General features: G+C 45.5%; 2 protein-coding genes across 2 annotated transcripts; both read left to right on the top strand.

Annotated features, from left to right (window-relative positions):
- The first annotated feature begins 8,506 nt into the window (after positions 1-8,506).
- LOC129187699 (uncharacterized) lies at positions 8,507-15,298 on the top strand. The gene is made up of 2 exons (XM_054787311.1): positions 8,507-8,521; positions 13,034-15,298. The coding sequence occupies exon 2, from the start codon at positions 13,061-13,063 to the stop codon at positions 14,549-14,551; it is 1,491 nt and encodes a 496-aa protein (XP_054643286.1). The 5' UTR covers positions 8,507-8,521; positions 13,034-13,060; the 3' UTR covers positions 14,552-15,298.
- On the top strand, positions 9,270-11,176 carry LOC129187700 (coxsackievirus and adenovirus receptor homolog). The gene is made up of 2 exons (XM_054787312.1): positions 9,270-9,329; positions 10,034-11,176. The coding sequence occupies exon 2, from the start codon at positions 10,295-10,297 to the stop codon at positions 10,973-10,975; it is 681 nt and encodes a 226-aa protein (XP_054643287.1). The 5' UTR covers positions 9,270-9,329; positions 10,034-10,294; the 3' UTR covers positions 10,976-11,176.
- Positions 15,299-24,253: the final 8,955 nt, after the last annotated feature.

Consider the following 24,253-nt stretch of genomic DNA (forward strand, 5'->3'; position numbering starts at 1 on the left):
ATCTGCCCCCGCGTCCAATCTACCGTCAGGTTGTGTCTGCTAAGACACGTGAGCCCCAAAAACACAGGTGCTGACTGCGACGGAACGATGAAAAAACGGATGGACTCGTGGTGATTGCCGGATAATTGAAGTGATAAGTGAAGTGAACAGTCTGGTGAGTAAGTACCGCCAAGAGACGTCCATCTAGGGAGTGCACTTTCTTGTGGTCATTTGTCTCAAACCCCTGAATACCATACTTTTTAACAAAGTCAGAATCAATGAAGCAATCATCAGCCCCTGAATCGATTAAAGTAGTCACCCTAACACTAACCCCCTCCCCCGTAATGAGTCCCGTCACCTGAAGTCTCTTATTGGCTGCAGAGGTAGGATTAGATATAGGTGGTGTCTTGGCATACTCACAGGGAGAAAGAGTGGAGAAATTCCCCTTCTGTCCGGATACGGATGTTGATTCCGCTGCCACACTCTTGATCACATCAGGAGGTTATTGGCCGATAACAGTGACGGTGGGTCTTGGCCGCTCCTGGAAGTATTCCCATGTTGCGTACCCGCTCCCGGAGACGGTTATTCAACCGTATGGCGAGATCGATGAGCTCGTTAAGAGTGGCCGTAAAGTTCCGTACCGCTAGCTCGTCCTTTATCCGTTCATGTAGAGCTTTGCGGAATATTCCATGGAGTGCTTCCTCGTCGTATTTACTCTCCGCTGCCAGGACTCTAAAGTCTACTGAAAATGCAGCCACAGAGCGTTTGCCTTGTCTAAGGTCCAGGAATTGATTCCCTGCTTTTCTGCTCCGAATAGGGTGGTCAAAAACCTGCCTAATCTCCGCCAAAAAATGAGGATAGGAGGGGCGCACCTCCGGCTTAGCCTTGCTCACCGCCATAGCCCATGCCATGTCCCGGGTTATCACCAAGCCCCAGGCGTCGCTCAATGTCACCAATGCTAGTGGAGAGTACGGCCAGGGTCTCCATAATTCCCCAGAGGGATTGTTCATGGCTGCCCACTAGCGCGCCTTGCTGTGACAGCGCCGAACTCTGAGGATTCCATATCGTTGGCCAGATTGGTCTGTTAAGTTTGGCCGTGGCCGTGGTCAAGGAATCCCAAAAATGCAGAGTCAAATATCTGTGTAACAAAAAGGATTTAATACAAAAAAAGATAATGTGGTGGACACTAGGGGGCATGTCTCTCATCCAGTAGGGAGTCGACTAGGGGGCGTGGTGAGAGTCCAGTTTTGGGCGCGCAAGTGTTAGCGCTACAAAGGAGATGTTCCCTCTTTGTCAAGTTGAGTAGTGTGCAGTTGGAGAATAAAGCTCTGCATGAGACCAAACCTTGAGTCTTCCTTGCAACTGCCACATTGGTGACCCCGTTGAACATGTTTCAAGCAGTGGATGAGTGTGATTCCTCTTCGGTCTTGTCGCCCCAGCTCCCAGCTCCAGCCGTCGCCGCCGCTGTGAAGCTCCCGGAGTTCTGGCAAAGCGACCCGGCTTCGTGCAGCATATCGAGGCGCTGTTCCACTTGAGGGGGATCAAGACAGACAACTCCAAGTACTACCTGGTCGTTGCTGCTCTAGACCAGATGACCACTCGCCGTGTCATGCAGCTGTTGCGTGCACCTCCCCATCTTTAAAATTCGATGCGCTCAAACAGTTTCTGCTCAGGAGGTACTGTTTGTCGCCCACGGAGAGGGCGGACAGACTGCTTTCCCTGCCGGGCTTGGGCGACGGCACGGCTGTGGATTTGATGGACAATATGCTCTCACTTTTGGGCTCGGATGACCGCGGTTTCCTTTTCCCGCACATTTTCCGGCGCCAACTCCCGCCTCCCCCTGTTTGGACGCCGGCGATTACCGGGGGTTGGCTGAGGAAGCTGATCGGGTTCTCCTTGCTACAAGGCGGTTCGCGGTGCACGGCGTGACGGCGGATTCACTGCAAACAGCGACGGAGGACGCGGACCCGGCGATGGTGGCTGGTGTGGTGTCGCAGAAGCGGCGCGGGAGGAGCCTGTGATTCTTTCACCAGCGGTTTGGCACGTGGGCTCGGCGATGTGTTCCCCCCTGCTCCTTCGAAGCTCCGGGAAATGCCAGCGCCGGCGTCCAGTAGCGGCTGTGGGCGTCGGCGAACGGAGTTAGCTGCTCTTCATTAGCGACTCGCAGTCGGGGAGGCGGTTCCTGGTGGACTGTGGCTCGCAAGTCAGCCTGCTTCCCCCGGCAAACACGGACAAGGTGGGCGAGGGCTGCGGGCCACTGTTAAGTGCAGCCTACGGCTCTTCCATCAACACTTTTGGCACGAAATTTTGGCACGGTGACTGTTTGTTTCCACGGGCGTAATTTCGTGTGGGACTTTGTCATTGCCTCAATAACTGTCCCTATTATCGGCGTAGATTTTTGGTGTGCAAATGGACTGCTTGTTAATGTTTCAATTGCCGTTTGATTGACGCTGTGTCTTTTGCCACATTTCCGTGTGAGACGGGGGGACTGGGGCCGTTGACCAAAGCTAATTTTCTGGCGTCGGGTGACGTTTTTCAGCGTTTGCTAGCGGATTTTCCAGCTTTGATCACACCAGCTTTTTCTACTGGGAGTACCAAGCATGGTGTTGAACATTTCATTCCTATGGTAGGACCGTCGGTTTTCGCACGCGCGCGTCGCCTGGACGGTCTAATAGCCCATGGGCCTCGCCCCTGCACATGGTGCCCAAGGCGGATGGGTCATGGCGGCCGTGTGGCGATTTCCCCCGCCTTAACAATATCACCACGCATGATTGCTACCTCATTCCGCACATCCAGGATTTTTCAGCTCGCCTGGCCGGTGCAACGTTTTTTTCCAGGGTTGACCTGGTCCGCGGTTATCACCAAGTTCCTGTGCGTGCTGACGATGTGCCTAAGACTGCAGTAATTACCCCGTTCGGGCTTTTTGAATTTTTGCGCATGCCTTTTGGCCTTAAGGGGGCGGCGCAGACTTTTCAGAGGCTGATGGACTCGGTGTTGCGTGACCTTACCTTTGTGTTCGTCTATCTCAACGACATATTGGTGGCCAGTATTTCAGCCTGTCACCTGAACACCTGTCACACCTCACGCAGGTTTTTCACCGTCTCGATGAGCAGGGCCTCATCGTTAACCCGGCCAAATGTCAGTTTGGGCTGCCGGTGATAGATTTTTTGGGCCACCGTATTTCGTCACAGGGCGCGATTTCGTTGCCTTCCAAGGTACAGGCGGTGGCGGACTTACCCCGCCCGGCGTCAGTTAAGGCACTGCAGGAATTTTTGGGCATGGTTTTTACAACCGTTTCCTTCATCGCGCGGTCCACCTCCTGCAACCTCTTTACACGGCCTTGCGGCAGATGAAGGCTAATGACCCTCTTGACTGGACTCCTGAGCGAGTCCGGGCTTTCAAGCAGGCTAAGTCCGCCCTCGCAGACGCTGCGCTTCTCGCTCACCCCATCGCGCCGGTGGCTTTGACGACAAACGCTTCTGACATTGCCGTCGGTGCAGTAGTTGAGCAGCGAGTGGCGGGGGTTTGGCAGCCACTTGCTTTTTTCAGCCGTACACTGCGAGATAACGAGCGGAAGTATAGTGTTTTTGACCGGGAGTTACTGGCGCTTTATCTTGCGTGTGGCCATTTCCGTTTTTTGTTGGAAGGCCGCCGCTTCACGGCTTATGTTGATCATAAGCCGCTGACCTTCGCCATGTCCAAGGTGACTGAGCCATGGTCGGCCCGCCAGCAACACCGCTTGGCGGCCATTTCAGAATGTCAGGGTAACATTTGTGTGCATACGTGCGCGTGTATGAGCGTGTTTCTCAATACTGACCCCTGCTGGGCGTTACGTGAAGGAATGGGAGAATCTCCCCGCTTTTTAATTTAAAATATACCTGTAGATGTTCTGCGAGCCTCTTCATCTGCTTTGTAGTGGTAAGATGGCCTCTCTGTGGCTTCAGCGGCTTGCACCGGCGCGTGCGACGTATGGTGTATCCAGACTTATTGGTACAGATCAGTGAACCACACTGAGTCATGTTTATGTGATCCATAAATCTGTTATTCGCTGTCGAGTTGTGCCCATTAAAAAAAAGTTCTCAATAGTCAACGTGTGTGAAGGTGTTTTATTTTAATTTTTGTGTCTCTCCTACGAGGCTATGGTTTTACAAAAGCATATTTGACAACATCAGACGATATTCAAATTAGACAATGCCGTCATTTAGCGACTTCTACGACAGCCAATTGCCACTTTTTTTACGGAAAATTTGGCAACATTGCCTGGGTCAAGACTGATTTTAATGTCAAGGTAACATTTGTGTGCATACGTGCGCGTGTATGAGTGTGCTTCTCAATACTGACCCCTGCTGGGCGTCAACCATCATTTCATGCAACCTAGTTTGTTTTTTGTTTCTGCTACTAAATTGACATTATTTTTCTTAATAATATTGTGATTTAGTCCCTTGAAATTGCTGCCCTATATCTTGTTAGAAAACGTTTTTTCCCTTAATATTTTGACTTTATTCTTGTAAAATGACTGCTCCCCTTTTTTTGTTTTGACATTTTCCAACGTATACATTTTTTTTAAATTGTGACTTTGTTTCCACAATATTGTGACTTTATTTTCGTAACATTGTAACTTTTTCCTCAACGTAATTTTTCAGAAATTGGAACTTTATTTGTTGTCTTTTTTGTTTCTCGGGATATTATGACCTTTTAAAAATGATGTCTATTTCTTGAACATTTCAGCTTAATGCGATTAAAATTGTTATCTTTTCTTATATTACGTTATTCTTGTAAAATTGCAACTCTTTTTTGCTTTATGACAAATGTCTTCTTCATATTTAGACTACCAGTCCAGGGTGTACCCCGCCTGTCGCCCGAAGTCAGCTGGGATAGGCTCCAGCATGCCCCCGCGACCCTAATGAGGAAGAAGCGGCATAGAAAATGGATGGATGGATGGATGTTTAGACTTTATTGTAAAATGACTGCGTCTGTGCGCCCAGGGTGTCATTCAAGCCAGTACCGCCACTGATTGCGGTTAATTGGTTCCAGACCCGACCGTGATGAGTGAATGTTTGCCAAGTAGGATTCCCTACTGGATTATTTTGCTGAATAGAGAATCAAATCAAGCAAGATGTCCTGCCTAACTGAAGTAGTGCTTTTCTTCAACTGGTTCAAGGACTGGCAGGATTGAACAGAGAGGCAGGCAAATGTTTGGACACCCCCGTCTTGCTCGTTGTACACACAAGTCATCATACTTGGACTTGTGAAGCTGGTGAAGAGATAAAAGACAATGTAACGTGTGTTTTATTTGACAGCAAGCTCCCATCCAAAGCTCTAATCATGACGTCTCCGCTCTGCTCTTTTGTCCTGGTGCTGATCTTTTGTGTTCTCGAAACCAGCTCCAGGACGTCCTTTTACGCAGCCGAAGGATCAGACTTGACTCTTCCCTGCAAGCACACATATGCCCATGAGCAATTAGAGATCAGGTGGTTTGTGTTCAATAGAACGTATAAGTTAATAATGTTAACAGATGGCCAAGTTGTGCATGGACCACTGAACGGGAGGGTCCGCTACACGTCTCCCAACCCCCGAAGCGGAGATGCTTCCATAACCATCAGCAACCTGCGTCTCTCAGACACGGGGACCTATGATTGTGATTTGTACGTTAATGGCAAAACACACACACAGAAAATTGACTTGAAAGTCACAAAGAAACCAAGCAAGCCAGAGTGTAGCGTGGAATGGGAGTTTGCAGAGGTTTATGGTGCGAGGCTCAAATGCAGATCCTCACATGACACCCTCCCACTGACGTACAGCTGGACAAAGATGGACGGAAACAAGATGTTGCCTCCTCAGGCCAATGTGGATGCCACAATGGGCCACTTGTTTGTAGACAGGATCACAGAGGACGACTGTGGAACATACTGTATCTCTGTACGGTGGAAAAGTCTGTGTTGGTACCCAACACTGTGACGTCCGACTTGAGTGTCTACAACCACCACCACCAGTCACGATCAAAACAGTGTTGACCTAGTTTTTAATCAAACACCGGAAGAGGAGCCTATGTCGTCAATGGAGGGAGGGGAACGGTCTCGACTGGCAACACTACCCAATAGTGTCACGTGTTGGCATCCTCACACGTCTGGCGATAGGTCTGTAAAGAAGCGATGGGAAGACCTAAGAAAATCTGAAATAATGGCCAAAGTTGTTTTTGATTTATTTAGGGTTTGTGTGTTGCTGGAAAGAGAAGACAATCCATCCGTCATCTCCTGTTCAGAGAGAAACCTTGTATAACCATAACAATATGATGAACTACTTTGTAACGTTTAGCTGCTGAGCCCATTTGTAAACACTTTGGTCAACGTTGCTATTTTAAAAATTGTCTTCATATAAAGATTTGATGTGTGTATATACTGTATATGAAGTTGTCTATAACTGATACTATTTTCTGTGTTGCCCTCCACGTTTGTATCCTGGACAGCAGACATCTTGGCGTGTAAAGATGACAACACGTGACACAAGTGTGGGGAATGAGTAGACGTGGTTTTGATATTGATAAGAACATCTATTGATTTTGTGATGGGAGTGGAAGGAACATTTATTTGATGAATGTATGTTCTGTAAAACTCCACAAAATTTATGGACAAAAATGTCATGTTCTGTCTGCCATGTATTGCAGTACACCTCTGAGCCACCCGGAGGACCTAATTAAGCCCACCTGTGTCTCATAACTGGCTTCTATTAGCTGCAGTCTGACAAGCTTCCAGTGCCAGATTGTTACCTGAATGTCCAGAGTCCTCCAGCAACTCTAGCTACTTGGGTGTATTCTGCTTTCTGGTCATTTAAGTACTTAAATAAGTAAAACCCAATTCAATCTGCTAGTGTTGCATTTATATTGGTTAATTATGTGAACTTAAATTTCAAGCTGGAAATCCATTGAATAATGATGCCATATTTGTTCATTTTTCTTCGATTAAAAATCAAAACACAGTCGGTCACTGAGGGGAATCAGGTAATGATTGGTGTTGAGTTTACTAAACTCTACTAAACTCAAGTTATTGGATGGATGACCTCTAGGGCGGGTGTCCAAAGTGTGGTCTGAGGGCCATTTGGCTTTCTTTTTTTAAGAGGAACAAGTTCATCCAATGAGGAAAAAAATCTATGAGCAGACCTCTGCCAATTGCCATGGTTCCTCTCATGTATGCAAATATCACTGATGCGTGCTGGTACCTGGCACTGGGGAAGGCAACCTGGTCCTACTCAAACCACGATACACCAAAGGAAGTTATCCATGACCACATGCTCGTTCAGGAAGTGGTCCCCTGAGGCTGAGCAGGACCACTGACTGGGTTGCATTGCGGTGCATAGAAATGTCACCTGCACTACTGCATGGGTGATGTGCCAGTAAAGACTGTACGCTGCTTTACTAATAAGCCCTAAATAACATCAAAGACTTCTGAATCTGAAAATGTTAAAAGATGGTGGCACTTAAGCAGGTACTCACACTCACCCCCCACTCACACGACCCACAGTAACAGCAGCTCAAGTAAGTGCGGAGCTAAGGAGGCTGCGCTCCAGCAAAGCAGGTCCGGATGGAGTATCTCCTCGACTTCTGAAAGCCTGCGTGTGGGAGCTGGGCCCTCGACAGCGCATGTTCAACCTGAGCTTGGAGTTGGGGAGGGCACAGCTGTGGAAAACGTCCTACAAGGATAAAAATGACTGACAACTGGCAGGAGCACTTGCAGCACTTGTACAGGTGAAATGAAACGGGGTCCAGGTACCTGTAGACTGTAAACTATCCTGCCTAACTTATTTTTCAATTATGTCTGATTTATCTTTCAATTATTATGTCTGACTTATTCAATACATTTGGAAACAATCTGATTTGTTGTGAGTCTTTTTTCCTTCTCATGAGATTAAAAAACACGCAAGGGGGAGGTGAAATTGGCAGGTTGAGAAATTTCATCTCCAACACTATCCATGAACATGGCTAATAATGCTAGCATGCTAACGTTAACATATGCTAAAGTTAGATAGCATGTACCCGGAAGGCTAAATGTCCTGAATGAGTTGATAATTTTGACTTTAGAAGTGTCTGAATGGGTTGAGAAATGTGGAAGTAGCTGGAACTCTTTAGATCAAAGGCATTTTGGGAATTTGTAGCATGAATGTCTGAACTTTTCTGTTTGAACAACCCGATAAAGACTTGCAAAAACATAACCTTGGCATTGCTCTTACTAGATGTGTTGCTTTTAATTGCAGCGGTTTTCGTGAAAAGGTATTTTTTGTGCAGCCTTGTAGTCTCCGCATTATTCGTATGACATGTCATCTTTTTCACCTCAAAGTTAACCGTGGCAGCTCCAAAGCTATCGTGGCGCTTTCTGATAGGACAGTTGCAGTTTTCATCATCAAATACGAAAGCTAGTCTTTGTGCTTTATGACGTAAGCATCTTTTATGTCTTGTGACATGAAGTGATGCATACATAAAGTGACTGTAGACGTGTTTCATCTCAGAGAATCATCCAGCTGAGGTGTCCTCATCTTCCAGGAGGTGCAGGTGAAGTACACTTTTTATGCGAAATGCTAAAAACAGCCTGGGGGGTGTCATGGAGGCCTTTTTTCATTGGCCCTCAATAAAATGGATTAATATGCAATTAAAAGCATGATTGGAGGCATACATTAAGTGTTTAAACACTGCAATGCTCCCTGTGTCAGCATCAGGGAGACGTGTGCTTTTTTCCATCATAGATGAAGAGCTGCTGTGTGTGTTTATATCCAAGCAGACGCCGTCGTAATTCTCATCAGATTAAAACACGAAAATGGTTCTCTCTGAAGGCGTAACGTGGCGACCATAACTCGGCTGTGGCATGGTTGCTATATTTAGCAAGTAGGGGTGCATTCAAAGTAAAAGTGTTTCTTGCATCTGCCGCGCAGGATCTCCACCTGTGATTGTGAAGCAGACACACTGGCAGCACCTGCTTTCCTGTTGCATGGGTGTCCAACGTGTGGCCCAGGGGCCATCTGTGGCTCATTGTGTGATAGATTGTTTGTATTGAAAAGTGCTGGTTTAAAAAGTGAATAATTAATTTATTAAATAATAGGTCAGCCTTGTTCTAATATTAATGTAAGGGTTAGGGTTAGGGAAAGTTGCATAAACATTGTAAAAGGTTTATAACAATTTAAACTGCGTAAAATGTGTTAACATCGTTAAAAATGTACTTGTAATCAGTTCATCTGGGATCGATTAGTTACGTCTGCAAGGGCTGAAAGGGGGAGCTCTTGGCCGCGATGCTCCATTCTGGATGAGGCTTCCAGAGGGAGACATGGTGTCTGGCCATCCTCATTCATATCTTTCCCCTTTTCAGGTATGTCATGGTCAGTTAGATGTCTTAGATACAGTCCTGCAATATGTGAACATCTTGAGCATGTTTGGTGCATTTAAGGAACTTTTAAAACGGGGTTTAGAACCACGTTTTGGGTGCTACATAGCAATGTAAGCTAGCAGGCTGCCGTCTGTAGGAGCAGTAATGGCGCTCGAGAGGAGTTTATCACGAACTTGTGTAGTTTTCTTTTTGTTTGTTTGTTCATGTAGACATGTATATGCTCTGTAAGACCTGCCAGTCTGATTATTTGTTAACAATAACATGCAAGTACTTTGTATTGAAATTGTCTACTTCAAAAGAATGTTTTGTCATTTAAGTACATTCATGTAAAAAGGGACACTATTTGGTGTTTTATTAATTTGTTTGATTTGCTGTATAAGTTCACCTGTGACAACAAAATGATTACTGTGTGCCTGATGTACACATCTGTTTTTGTGAAATAATTAAAAATATTCTGAATGAGGCTGCCAGAGGGAGACATCGTGTCCGGCCATCCTCATTCATATCGTTTCCCTTTTCAGGGTTGTTTCAATTGCAGAAATATAATGGATAAAATAACATGTCACAATCGCCACTTCTGGTACTTTACAGAGTGAAATTGTTAGTGGTGTCTTTCTAGTTGTACACACAAGTCATACTTGGACTTGAAGACATGAAAGACAATGTAACGTGTGTTTACTTTACAGCAAGCTCCTGTCCAGCGCTCCAATCATGAGGCCTGCGTTCTGCTCTTTTGTTCTGGTGCTGACCTTCTGCACTCTCTAAGCCAGCTCCCAGACGTCCTATTACGCAGCCGAAGGATCAAACATCACTCTTCACTGCAAGCATACATATCCCACTGACGATTTAGACATTACCTGGTTTGTGTGGTTGCCTTCACAAGCCTTGGTTATTACAAGTTGGCATTGTGGTGTTTTTTACAAACCACTGAAGGGAGGGTCCACCACATGCCTCACAGCTTTCAGACCTCACACTGCAAAGGAGACGCTTCCATAACCATCAGCAACCTGCGTCTCTCAGACACGGGGACCTACACATGCCTCTTGAGAAATCCTGTAATAGCCGAGAAACGGGAAATGACAATGAACCTGACAGTCATGGAGAAACCAAGCGAGCCGGTATGTGGCCTGAAAGGGGAGCCTGGTGTGACGCTCAAATGCGGATCCTCACATGACACCCTCCAACTGACGTACAGCTGGACAAAGATGAGCGGAAACAAGATGTTGCCACCAAACGCCAGTGTGAATGCCACATTGGGTGACCTGTTTGTCGACAGGATCACAGAGGACAACTGTGGAAGATATCTCTGTACGGTGGAAAGTCTGGTTGCTACCCAACACTGTGACGTCCTACTTGAGTGTCCACCACCATCAGCCATGAACGCTGCAGTTCAGCCCACAGCGCCACCATCAGCCATGAGCGATGGAGTTCCAGTTCCAGTCGTGGCCGTGACGACCGTCGTGCTTGTGCTGGGTCTTGTTGGCGCTCTCGCCATCTGGTACTGGCGCAGAAGTGAAACAGTGGAGGAGGTGCCCATGTTGTCGATGGAGGGGGGAGACTTGGAAACACTTCCGATAGTGTCACGTGTTAGCATCCTCACACTTCTGGCGATACTGCCAAAAACATGAAATAATGGAGCCAGATTGGTTGTTTTTGATTCATTTAGGATTTCTGTGTTGCTGGAAAGAGAAGACAATCCATCCGTCATCTCTGTTAAAAAACCCCAAATGAGTCTTCTACGAAACTCCCTACTTTATAATGGAATTTTGCATTTCTACTTATTGTTTGCTATTAAATTTCAAGTTATTGGATAATGATTCCGCATTTGTTGTGTATGACTACTTTTCTTCAATAAAAAATAAATGATAAAAACACAAAGCTGTCCAAAAGAGTGAGGGGAGACTCCTTTTACAGACTCCAGCTCTGACGAGTCTGTCACTGAAGGGAATCGGGTAGCGACTGACTCATTAAACAGGAACAATGCACATTCATCTTTACAAAATGCGCGTACACGATTTAATTACATGGAAATGTTACACCGCTTTAGTTCTAATTTGATTCATGACTCAGAGGTCAAATGTCACATTTTAAGTTCAAGACTGCGTGTTTGGAAGGTCAAAGACAGAAGTGACCTTGAGGTCAAAGAAACACACTTGCAATTCATAAAAATAGATCTGCTATTTGATGGATGACCTTCAGGTCTGGGGTGTCCAAAGTGCGGTCCAAGGGCCATTTGCATCCAGCGTCTGTTTTATTGGCCCATGGTCATTCTACAAATATAACAAGAAAAGGAAAAACACAAATGGAAATCGCTGCAATTTTACAAGAATAAAGTCCAAATATAAAGTAAATGTTTCTGTATTTAAACACGAAAAAGGTGCAATTTTACAAGAATAAACCTCGCAGCGTGGTTGGCAGTTAGCCCCTCTTTGGCAGCCGACTAACCGGAGTAAACGGGGGTGTCCATTGTGCGGCTCGGTAGCAATTTCCAGCCCGCAGTGCATTCTATAAGCTTAATTTTATCAAGAAAACTGAGGCAAAATCAGCAATTTTACAAGAATATCGTAATATGAGAGAAAATAACCTACCTCATTTTAGTAGTATTAAGTTTCAATCAGAAAGAAAATCGACTTTTCCTTTAAGCTGAACCATGTTGTAGTCACTATGCATTCTGTACACGACTCTTTACTTGCGTATCTTGCTTGCTTGCTTTTTATAAGAGCCACTGTTGATGTCTTGCTGTTTATATGCTGTTAGTGTAATATAGGTTTCCGCCAGCAGAGGGTGCCATGTGCACCAGTAGCTGACGTCCTGGTGAACGACGAAGAAAAATTTTTTTAGTACGTGATGAGACGTGTGCAGACACACATCTAAGGTGCCCACGAATAATCTATATTTCCTTGTTTTGCAGGTAAGACGACTTGTAAAACATATGTAAGTAATAGTCAGCAGTTGTAATAGTTAATTAGCGCTTTAGAGTGTAACAGGTGTCAAGCTAAAGAGTGAATATGCACGTTAATGAGCTCGTTCGAGTGACGTTCTTCGTTGTGTACCGAAAATGGCGGACTGGTCGTCCGTGGCAATGTGTGAATGACCAAATTCTACGTGTATATTGTTAAGGGACGCACATGAGTCAGGTGAATACATGTACAGCCAAAACGTTTGTCAAACAGAGTGAAGATGTATTGTCATATGATGCTTGTGTTCCTGTAAATACTAAGCTAAGTATAAGGCAAAGCTAGGGTAAAGAGCACATGTGCTGTGCTATTGCTAATTCATTCAGGAAGCTGTGATGGAGAAAGTATGTCCCACATGTGAATGTGAAGTTAAAGCTACAGTATGTAATTTCTGTATGGTCATAGAAAGTGTAAAATACTTGGTGTTTGTTTCATTCAGAGTGATTACAATGAGAATACAGTAAAGGGGTATATTGTTGGACATAGATTTAGTTTAATAAATACAATTCATGAGAGTAATGGAAAAGAGGATAAAACAGTGATTGGAAACAATGGTTAAAACACTGTAACATTGTATTTTGAGTTGATTAAGGTATGTGCTCGTACCGTAACGTGTGTTGTTTTGTTTATTGTAATACTAGAAGAAAAACTTGTTAGTCAGTACGTGATGAGATGTGTGCAGACACATCGAAGGTGCCCACGAATAATCTATATTTCCTTGTTTTGCAGCTTTTGCAAAAATATGTTGCACGGGAGATGAGTTGGCCCATCATTCTCTGCAGTGTTACATATTTTGGCGAGCCAGCCAGGAGTCAACATGATCACAAACCACCTCCCTTCACAAGAGATGAACTTTCAATGAACAAAATGGAAGCGACACAGCCCCTGTGTGATCAAGTGAGTACAGCCTTGTGGCAGTTGGAGAGGGAGCTTCTCATGGATGTCTGCAGGCGACTGAAATGTTCCGGCCTGGACAGTGGAGAGCCTCGCAGCAGGACTAAGAGGACACTCATCAGGATGGCAGAGGATGAGGATCAAGTGGAGCAGTGTTACAAGGACATCGCTACCTACATCCGCAGACGAAGCAAAGGAGATAGTCAATCAGAAGAGGAGCCCCCATCAAAAGAATTTGTGCCTAATATAGAGCCTGACGACAACCCTGCACGAATCTCCCCAAGAAGGATGAAAAATACTCCACCTAGAACTCGAAAAGAGCCAGCACAAACTCTACAAGAGGTAACGTTGAGAAGGGAGTTTAAAATATGTGGACAGATTGGAGAACATGGGCAGAAGGACAGGCTATCTTACCTCAGCCTAATCCGCCAGATTGAGAATGGGAGCGAAAAAGGACACGCAGAGGCCGAAATAGTTGAAGCAGTAATTAGGGCCATCAGTCCAGGAATGCCCCTAAGAGACATGCTGGAGATAAAACGTGGGCTGACACTTAGTAAACTGCTCACCATATTAAAAGGGCACTACAAGGTCGACAGTCCCACTGAGCTTTACCATCAACTCCTCAATCTCTCCCAAGAGCCCAAAGAAACTGCCCTCAACTTTGGATTTCGTGCCATCAAACTCAAAGAGAAACTGTTATGGAAAGTATCAAATGAGGAGACCGATGAACTATACAGCAGAGCCACAATCCAGCACAAGTTCCTCCGCTCCATTGAAACTGGGCTGCTCAGTGACTCTATCAAGTACCAGTTACTGCCCCTCCTAAGTGACTTATCCGTAACAGATGGAGACCTCATTGAAACGCTCAATGAAGCTTCAAAGCTAGAAAATGAAAGATTGGAGAAACGAAAAAGGTCCACTGCAGCCAAGATTCCCAAGGTGCAGGAGTTCCAAACAGAATGCCAGGCAGCCCAGACATCTGTTCAGACACCCCTCAAGCTTCCCGAGTCCTCCCCTTTAGTGGCCGTGAAAACAGTTAAAGGTAAAGAGACAAAGGCAGATACACAGCAGATGATAGAAGAACTTCGCAAAGAAATGCAGCAAATGTTTATGACTGCAATGGAAAATAGTCCATGCACCATGACACCAAGACAGAGAGAAAAGGGCTGTAAAAAATGCAAAAAAGAGAGGAAAGGAGACAACTGCATGCGCTGTTTCAAATGTGGGCGAGAGGGGCACTACTCTTGTGGATGCCGATTCCCATCAGTGACAGACTCGTCAGAGCTGGAGTCCGTAAAAGGAGTCTCCCCTCACTCTTTTGGACAGCTTTGTGTTTTTATCATTTATTTTTAATTGAAGAAAAGTAGTCATACACAACAAATGCGGCATCATGATCCAATAACTTGAAATTAAATAGCAAACAATAAGTAGAAATGCAAAATCACATTATAAAGTAGGGAGTTTCCTTGAAGATTCATTTGGGGTTTTTTAACAGGAGATGATGGATGGATTGTCTTCTTTCCAGCAACACAGAAACCCTAAATGAATCAAAAACAACAAATCTGGCTCCATTATTTCATATTTTTGGCAGTATCACCAGAAGTGTGAGGATGCTAACACGTGACACTATCGGGAAGTGTTTCCAAGTCTCCCCCCTCCGTCGACAACATGGGCACCTCCTCCACTGTTTCACTTCTGCGCCAGTACCAGATGGCGAGAGCACCGAAAAGACCCAGCACAAGCACGACGGTCGTCACGGCCACGACTGGAACTGGAACTCCATTTCTCATGGCTGATGGTGGCGCTGTGGGTTGAACTGCAGCGTTCATGGCTGATGGTGGTGGACACTCAAGTAGGATGTCACATTGTTGGGTAGCAACCCGACTTTCCACCGTACAGAGATATCTTCCACAGTTGTCCTCTGTGATCCTGTCTACAAACAAGTCACCCAATGTGGCATTCACACTGCCGTTTGGTGGCATGTGAGGATCCGCATTTGAGTGTCACGCCATGACCCTTTGCAGGCTCCCCTTCCACACCACAAACCGGCTCGATTGGTTTCTCCATGACTGTCAGGTTCATGTCCCTTTGAACCTCTATTGCATAATTTGTCAAGAGGCATGTGTAGGTCCCCGTGTCTGAGAGACGCAGGTTGCTGATGGCCCTTCAGTGGTTTGTAAAAAACACCACAATGCCAAAATGTAATACGGAAGTCTTGTGAATTCACCGTGACAGACCAGGTAATGTCTAAATCATCAGTGGGATATGTATGCTTGCAGTGAAGAGTGATGTTTGATCCTACAGCTGCGTAATAGGACGTCTGGGAGCTGGCTTTGAGAGTGCAAAAGGTCAGCACCAGGACAAAAGAGAAGAACGCAGGCCTCATGATTGGAGCGTTGGACAGGAGCTTGCCGTAAAGTAAACACACGTTACATTGTCTTTCATGTCTTCACCAAGTCCACCGCTGCACCAAGTCCGAGTATGGTGACTTGTGTGTATAACGAGCAAGACAGGGGTGTCCAAACTTACTGGGGGCTACATTTGCCTCCCTCTCTGTTTGATCCTCCCAGTGCTTGAACCAGTTGAAGAAAAGCACTACTTCAGTTAGGCAGGACATCTTGCTTGATTTGATTCTTTATTCATGCATGTTTGAGTTCTCTTTTCAGCTACTATTGTTATTATATTTAGTGTATTACTCATTAAGCTGGCCTTGAGTGCGTAGCTGGACACTTCATTTGCACTAATTTTCATTGGATTGCATTCCTTTTGTCAACGGGGCTTGTTTTAAACGTTATACTGTCTACATAAAGAACATTTGAATTTGACAACTGTTAAAGGTGAAGTCCCTCTTTGGCTCCAAATGACACTTTTCTAAGGATGCAAACTGAAATAAAAAAAGAAAAACATCCTTAACAGCTGGCAAGCAAACATATGAATCAAATTCAATGAATCTTGTCCTCCCATGCAGGCACAAATAAAGACAAAAAGCATATTTTAAAGATGGTAAACTGCTTTTCTATGCTCTAACTACCAAAATATTCCATTTCTAAGGAATCCTACTTGGCAAAAATTCACTCATCACGGTCAGGTCTGGAACCAATTAACCAAGATCAGTGGCGGTACAGGCGTGAATGACACCCTGGGCGCACAGACACCATTTTACAATAAAGTCAAAATATTAAGACATTTGTCATCAAACAAGTAGAGCGTGCTACGTCCGACCTGAAGCACAACGATATTGTGGGACTTGTCCAGCTGGGAAGAGGAGGGTTTGGCCTTGCAGTGAATAAACCAACTTGGCACAAAGCTTCAACCTCACAAAGGAGGAAATTGGTGGTAGAGGAAGTACGCCGTCAGGAGGAGGCTGAAAGAAGAGCAAAGGCTGTCACTTTTGCCAAGCAGGGACAATGGATGAGGTGGGAAGGTGTGGAGAAGACAAAGCTCACCTGGAGGCAGCTCTGGGAAATGGAAGCAAGAAACATCAGCTTCATCATAAGAGTATTGTAAAATGATTCTTGTCCTGTGAACTCCAGAGTACATCTGTGCTCAAATTCCAAAAGCGTCAAAACCACGGTCTGAATACCATTCCAGATTTGATACCATACCAGAGTATATCATAATTGGGCAAGAGGGTGCAGCGTTTAACGTTGAGTCAAATCCTTTCCTTGCACAATGGTACAACGTGCCCAGTTCGGCACCACACATAACCTTGTTGGTAAACAAAAATTTTGCGTCAAAGGATTTGGGGCCAATGATGAAAAATGTGTCCAAAATAACTTGGAAAGCGACTGAAAATCCACTAATTTTTGTGTCGCCAGATGAGACAAAGATAAAAATTTTGTGTGGTACCCATATGGTTTCAAAACCAAAAGAAGTGATCATTACTTCATTTGACGTACCACAGATGCCGCAAATCCGTGAAGGTGAGAGTGACTTAAAACAAGAAATGCTCAAACACGTCCCAGAAAATCTATGGTCAAAACATGAAACAGATGTAGGGTTAGTGAAGTCAGCAAACCCTGTTAGAGTGGAGCTTAAACCAAACATGAAACTTCCAAGACGCGCACAGTACCCTCTGAAATTAGAGGCAGAGAAAGGTATAAGCCAAACTATTGAAGGGCTTCTGAAAGCGGGAGTATTAATTGAGACACACAGTTTTTGTAATATGCCAATACTACCTGTGAAGAAAGCAGACAAATCCAAGTACCGGCTGGTACATGATTTGCGAGCAGTGAATGAGATCGTCCAGGATAGTCCAGTAGAAGTACCAAATCCGCATACTCTCTTGACAAATGTTCCACCTGAAGCTAAGTTTTTCACAGTAATAGACTTGTGCTCAGCATATTTTAGTGTTCCGTTACACGAAGACCCTCAACATTTGTTTGCGTTCACATATCGAGGAAAACAATATTGCTATACTGGAATGCCACAGGGGTTCAAACATAGTCCACATGTGTTTAATCAGGTGTTTAAGAGAGGACCTTGAAGGGTTGCAACTCAATAGCACCCTGTTACAGTACGTTGACGATCTGTTAATATGCGCACCGACACTCGAGGACTGCCACAGAGACTCAATTACCGTATTTTCACGACCATAAAGCGCACCGTATTAAAAGGCGCAGTCTCAGCTACAGGTGCTATTTTTGTATTTAACACATACACAAGGCGCACCGTGCTATTGGGCGCAGGTATGCTTGGTAACACATACCGACTAGCCTACTTGAAATCAGGATCGTCATCACTCAACACAACAGTCTAAGTCATGGTGCACAACTAAAAACATCACACAGCAACGCAAACACAGACAAGACATTACCTCTATTTTTGCAGAACAATAACTAACAACTATGTAGCTCAAACATGTAACTTTAAGAGCATTTGTACCAAAACACACCCGCAAAGCACGCTGGGGAACAGGAAGTGCTCCCCAGCGACGCAGCAAAACACTACCGCAAAGCACGCCGGGGAACGACGCGACAATACGCTAGAATGCTTGCTATTGTATTGTTTTTAAAAAGCCAGCGAGAGTAAAACTGAGTTGGGTTGTACTTTATTGAAGTATTTAACAATGTACTCACGTTATTTTTGATAAATCCTAATCCACAAATCTTTTATATCCCAAATGAAGAGCGGGGCAAGTTCTCCATCAAACACGCCAGGTCCCCTGTCGTCTTTGTCAGTCAGTCTCGTTGCCGTGCGGCGCCTCAGAAATGATGCTGTTTTTTGTGAAAGCTCGAACAGTGCATCAGACACGTTAGCCCAAGCATCCACAATCCATTAGTGAAGCTGTGTTCGCTAGCTGCCATCCATCGCTCCCACGCCGCTCGCGACGTAACTTTAAACACCGTGTTTACATCCATTCGCAAATTGTGGCGAAACTAGCACGGCGCTGCATTCCAGTGTTACTGAAGCATGTTCGCTAGCTGTCATCCATCGCTCCCACGCCGCTCGCAATGTAACTTTAAACGCCGTGTTTACATCCATTCAGAAATTGTGGCGAAACTAGCACGGCGCTGCATTCCTGTGTTCGCTAGCTGTCATCTATCGCTCCCACGGCGCTCGCAACGTAACTTTAAATGCCGTGTTTATACCGATGTCCAGCGGTTGGAGTTCCCTCGTCAAGCCTCCCGGAATGATGTTAAGCTCCAGGTTCATTTGTGGTGATGCGTGTGAAAAACATCCGGTTTCCTTCCGTACACGTCACTCAGCCATTTTCTCCTTCCAGCCGTCCGGCTGGAAACTTTTCTTTAGGCAGCATCAGCGTCTACCACAGGTAGCAGTTTCTGTCTATTACCATGGCAACCAAGCACAACAGTAAAAGCCGACTTCTCGTGTCGCGTTCTGTGTATCGCTACCGTGCTGGTCTTCTCTACAGTGTGGTTCACCAGGATGTGGAAAGTGAGCGGCACGTCGTCCATGTTGGTGATGTAGTTGGATGGATAGATTGCACCATTTCATAATAAAAATAAACTTATATAACTACTGGGGCGTGCCTTTAGCGTCCTCAGTCACGTCCACCTTTCCTTTCCTCTATACAAACAGCGTGTCGGCAGGCTCCCAGTCAGTCGAGCGGAGCGCTCATAAAAGTCATGCAGCAACACTTACAGATTTTGGAACTCGGTACACACATACAGCGCTCCGCATTATAAGGCGCCCCGCCCATTTTGGACAAAATTTAAGACTTTTAAGTGTGCCTTGTGGTCGTGAAAATACGGTAAGTTACTTCAGTAGTTGGCTGAGGGGGGGCATAAGACCTCCCGGGCAAAGTTACAATATTGCCAGCCCCAGGTCGAGTATCTGGGAAGAGTTATATCACACGGAACAATCTCAGTGGCACTCTCTCAGTCGGAGGGAGTGAGCAAAGTGCCACTCCCTCTTACAGTGGGACAGATGATAACTTTTCTAGGCATGACTGGTTTCAGCTCAAACTGGATAGTGGACTATGCTGTCAAAACTGCACCATTGCGAGAAATAATGGAGGGTGAGACTCAGACATTGAGGTCACCGCTGAAATGGACCAATGAATCCAGAATTGCGTTTGAAACAATCAAACAGGAAATGCAAACAGCTCCGGCGTTGGCAACACCAGACTATGGCAAACCGTTCTTTTTGTACATGTCAAATAGACATAACATGTACGCATCTGCAGTGTTGATGCAAGAAACCTGTAGTGGTCGAAGGAAACAACCCCTTGCATACTACAGCACGAAGCTGGACAATGTGGTCCAGGGTTGGCCACCATGTTATCAAGGGTTGGCTGCCGTTCATGATGCATATGAGAAGGCATCAACAATCACAATGGGACATCCAGTGACAATATACACGCATCATAAAATTTCTGAGCTGATCCACCAAAATAAGTTTGTGATCACGCAGGCTCGATGTTTGCAGTACTTGCCACAAGTACACGAAGTTAAGACCAGATTTGAAATCTACACCTTTGTTAAATGCAGAAGTGACATACTTTGTGGATGGATTGTGTTACAGAGATCACCTTGGCAGCCATGCAGGGTTTGCGGTTATCAAACAGGAAGGAAGTGATTTTGTGACAATAAAGGCTGAGAGTTGTGAACAACCATGCTCTGCACAATTAGCTGAGTTGAAGGCTTTGACTGAAGCGTGCAGAATGGCCAAAGGAAAGACAGCAAATGTGTATACGGATTCGGCGTATGCACATGGAGTGTGTCATTTGTTTGGGGCAGTGTGGAAGCAACGTGGTTATAAAAAAAGTGATGGTTCACCAATACACCACCAAAAACAGATAGTTGATCTTATTTCGGCGATGATGCAACCGACAAGGCTTGCTGTTATCAAGTGTCAGGCACACAGGAAAGGAAATGAAGATGTTGTGCATGGAAACAATGCAGCAGATGAAGCAGCAAAATTGGCTTCTAAAAGCCAGGTGACTGTTTTGGCTCCATTGGTGTCAATAGAACCTGCCGCTACGCCAGATGACATTGTGTTGATGCAACAAAATGCAGGGCTAAGTGAGCACAGTTTGTGGCAGCAGGGAGGAGCTTCAAAAGATGAAAAAGGTCTGTGGAGATCACATGAAGGACTGCTTGTTGCGCCAGTCTCATTACTTACAGTGCTAATATCAGATGTGCACAGTCCAGATCACTGTGCAAAGGGGGAAGTTGTAAGGAAGATAAAACAGCAAGGATATTGGTCACCATATTTGCAGTCAATGATAGATGAAGTCTTGGGACAATATGAAGTTTGTGCACAGAACAATGTCAGAAAAGGCATAACTACACCCATTGGACACATACCAGTTCCAGAAGGACCATTCAAACATCTTGTGCTAGACGATGTAGACATGATTAAATCGGTGCATGGAAAGAGGTACATGTTAGTAGTTATTGACCGATTTAGTCGTTGGGTTGAAGCGATGCCGTCTAAAGATCAGAGTTTAGAAACTGTTGTTAAATTCCTGTTAAGAGAAGTAATTCCGCGGTTTGGAATACCATCAGAAATAAGTTCGGACAACGGTCCGGCGTTCGTGCAAAAAGTAGCCAAAGAAATCCTACAACAGTTACGAATAAGACAAAGGTTGGGGTGTGTCTATCATCCTCAGTCCCAGGGAATGGTGGCGAGAGTAAATGGGAAACTTAAAGCCAAACTCAATAAAATTTGTGCTAGCACAAAGTTAAATTGGGTGGATGCACTACCACTTGCACTAATGAGTTATCGCATGCAGACTAACAGAATGACACATCTAACACCGCATGAAATGCTTACGGGTCGACCCATGCCAGCACCACATTTGAGAGGGCCTTATAAAGGGCCCCCACTTGAGCAGTTGCAAAATGAACTGAAAGATTATATAAAACAGTTAACTGCCATACATAGAGCTATCTATGTGCAGGAGAAAAGCAGGGCTCCTGAGTCCACGGAGGTGTCAGACGGCCTGGTGGTGCCAGGCGATCAGGTGTACACCAAGGTGTACGGCGAAAGTGGCACGAGCCAAGACGAGAGGGACCCTATAAGGTGGTGCGAGCAACACCGACGGCTGTCCAAGTGGAAGGGAGCACGATGTGGTAGCATTTAAACCACTGCACCAAGCTATACCAACCAAGGGGACCCTCCAGCTGAGACGAGCCATCCATGAGGACCACGCCAGCCGAGACGAGTCATTCCTGAGGGCTATAATCGAGGAAGGAGCCAGATCGTGCGGGAGGACATCCATCCAGGAGGCAGGCTATGAGGAAGGTGTGAGATGAGCGCCCTCCTCCAACATGTGACATGCCAAGTCACCACCTCGTTTCGGCAAAAGAAGCCCCTAATCACAAAGGGTCCCTCCAGATGACATCGTGCTGATCATCGGCGGGTGATCGAAGAAGGGACTGAAGATGGCCTACACCATTCTTACAGAGGCACAATAATCCTCTGGGCGGTGATGATGTGAGCAGAAACATTGCTCCCGACCTTGCCACACACCAAATCACTGCCCATAACAAGTTCCCCATTTCCCCGTGCCCATTCTTCAGGACAAGCATGCATCAAAATCCCCACGAACTTAATCTTTGAACTTCTTTCGGAAAATGAAGACGGTGAAATGACGGGTCTAAGAGACATTATTATTTGTTTTGGGGGTTTGGGACCCCCAAAAAGGGGGAATATATTGTAAAATGATTCTTGTCCTGTCAACTCCAGAGTACCTTTTGTTCTGTGAAAGGCAGTTGAACTCAGGCCTACGTGACTGAGGGGGAGGTCATCGTGACCGAAGTTATACAAGATGTGTTCCAGATGTTATGTGATTTCAAAATGTCCTGCCAACAGGTCCAAGGAAGGACGAGGTTTTGGTAATCCACGTCATTGTTATTGTTCACTGGGTCTATTTAAGGGTGAACGGAATAAACGGGGTATCCCTTTTCCCTCAACTGCATACGAGTTGTGTTGTGCCTCTTATTACTCCACAACAAGAGCTACGTACGATGTGGTCCCATCCTCAAAAAACCTTCACCAGTGGTATGGCGAGGACCCAACCTGCGCCCTCTGCCCAAGTTCAGCGACTCTCAAACACATCTTGACCAGTTATAGACCAGCCTTACACAAGGCCGATACACTTGGAGGCACAATGAGGTCCTCAAGAGTCTGGCAGAGTCTTGAGAACAAGAGGAACACCATCAACTCCTTGCCCTTGAGAGCTGCCAATTCCATCTCTGTGCCAGCATTCGTTCGAGAGGGACAGAAGCAGCCTAACCACAAAGCAACCAAACCAGAAACTGGACAGCTCACCATGGCCCGGGATTGGAAGATGCTAGTTGATATTGGCATGCAACTAATCTTTCCCCCGGAGATTGCAACCACCGCCCTCAGGCCAGACTTGGTGCTATGGTCCCCTTCACTAAAGGTGGTCTAGATCATAGAGCTCACGGTCCAATGGGAGGCCTACGAACGAAAGAAACTGCGCTACACAGATCTGGCAGGAGATGCACAACAACGAGGATGGAAGGCCAAGGTCTATCCAGCTAAAGTAGGATGCAGTGGCTTCTTCGACCATCAGGTTTATGAAAGACCTTGGCCTGGTGGAGGACGACGTGGTCTTTAAGGAAGTACACAGAGCTTGGCTTCATATTGTATTCTTGGTGTAAGTGTTTCTTGGCAGTGATGGCAATGGCCACGAGGGGGCGCCATTACTGCTCTTTGCTTCCGTGCCGCTGAATCAGGGGTGTCCAAAGTTTTTCCACTGTGAAAAATTAAAGGATGCAACTTTGCCACTTTAAAATTTTGTAAAGCAACACATGTAGATATGCTAAGAAGTTATCAAGATCACAAGATCTTTGTGAGCAGCTCTCTTCTGGGGCATGTGGTTTGGGGCATGCGGCCCAAACATCCCCCCATAATGTTTTCCTCATTATGAATTAATTCCCAGAACATTTTAAAATAGCAACAAGGAAAAACGGACCAGGTAAGGTAGGGCAGTAGGAAGCAGGGTAGGTGAAGGAATAACTGGCGCCGCTCTGTAGTCTGGCAGCAGCTGATAAAGGCGCCGATAATGGGACACAGGTGTTTCTCATGAGAGCAATTAGGAGGTAGAGTGTACTGCAACAGAAAGCAGACAGGCGGCAGCAAAGCGACAACACGGAACATGACAACCTTTACATATTGTTTTGTTTGTCATATTAAAACTTAAAAAAACTTTCAACTTTATGCTACTAAAATGACATTTTCCCTCATATTGTGTTATTCTTGTACAATTACAACTTTTTTTCTCTTAATATTTTAACTTTATTCTTATAAAATTACTGCTGATTTTGCCACTCTTTGTTCTTCCTGATAAAATTCTATTTTTAGAATGTGCTTTCAGGCTACACATTGGACGAGCGAGAGCAACTTGTCCCAGGGTGGACGAGCAGAGCCTGGAAGACTTGCTGTGATAAATGGAAGCATGAATTCTGCTGATGGAGAATGTCCGGCCATCTGTTGGTGACCTCAAGCTGAAACCAACTAGGGTTCTGCAGCAGGACAATGATCCAAAACACACCAGCAAGTCCACCTCTGAATGGATGAAGACTTTGGAGTGGCCTAGTCCAAGTCCTGACCTGAATA

Source organism: Dunckerocampus dactyliophorus, chromosome 9, assembly GCF_027744805.1.
Source record: "Dunckerocampus dactyliophorus isolate RoL2022-P2 chromosome 9, RoL_Ddac_1.1, whole genome shotgun sequence".
Classification (NCBI taxonomy): Eukaryota; Metazoa; Chordata; class Actinopteri; order Syngnathiformes; family Syngnathidae; genus Dunckerocampus; species Dunckerocampus dactyliophorus.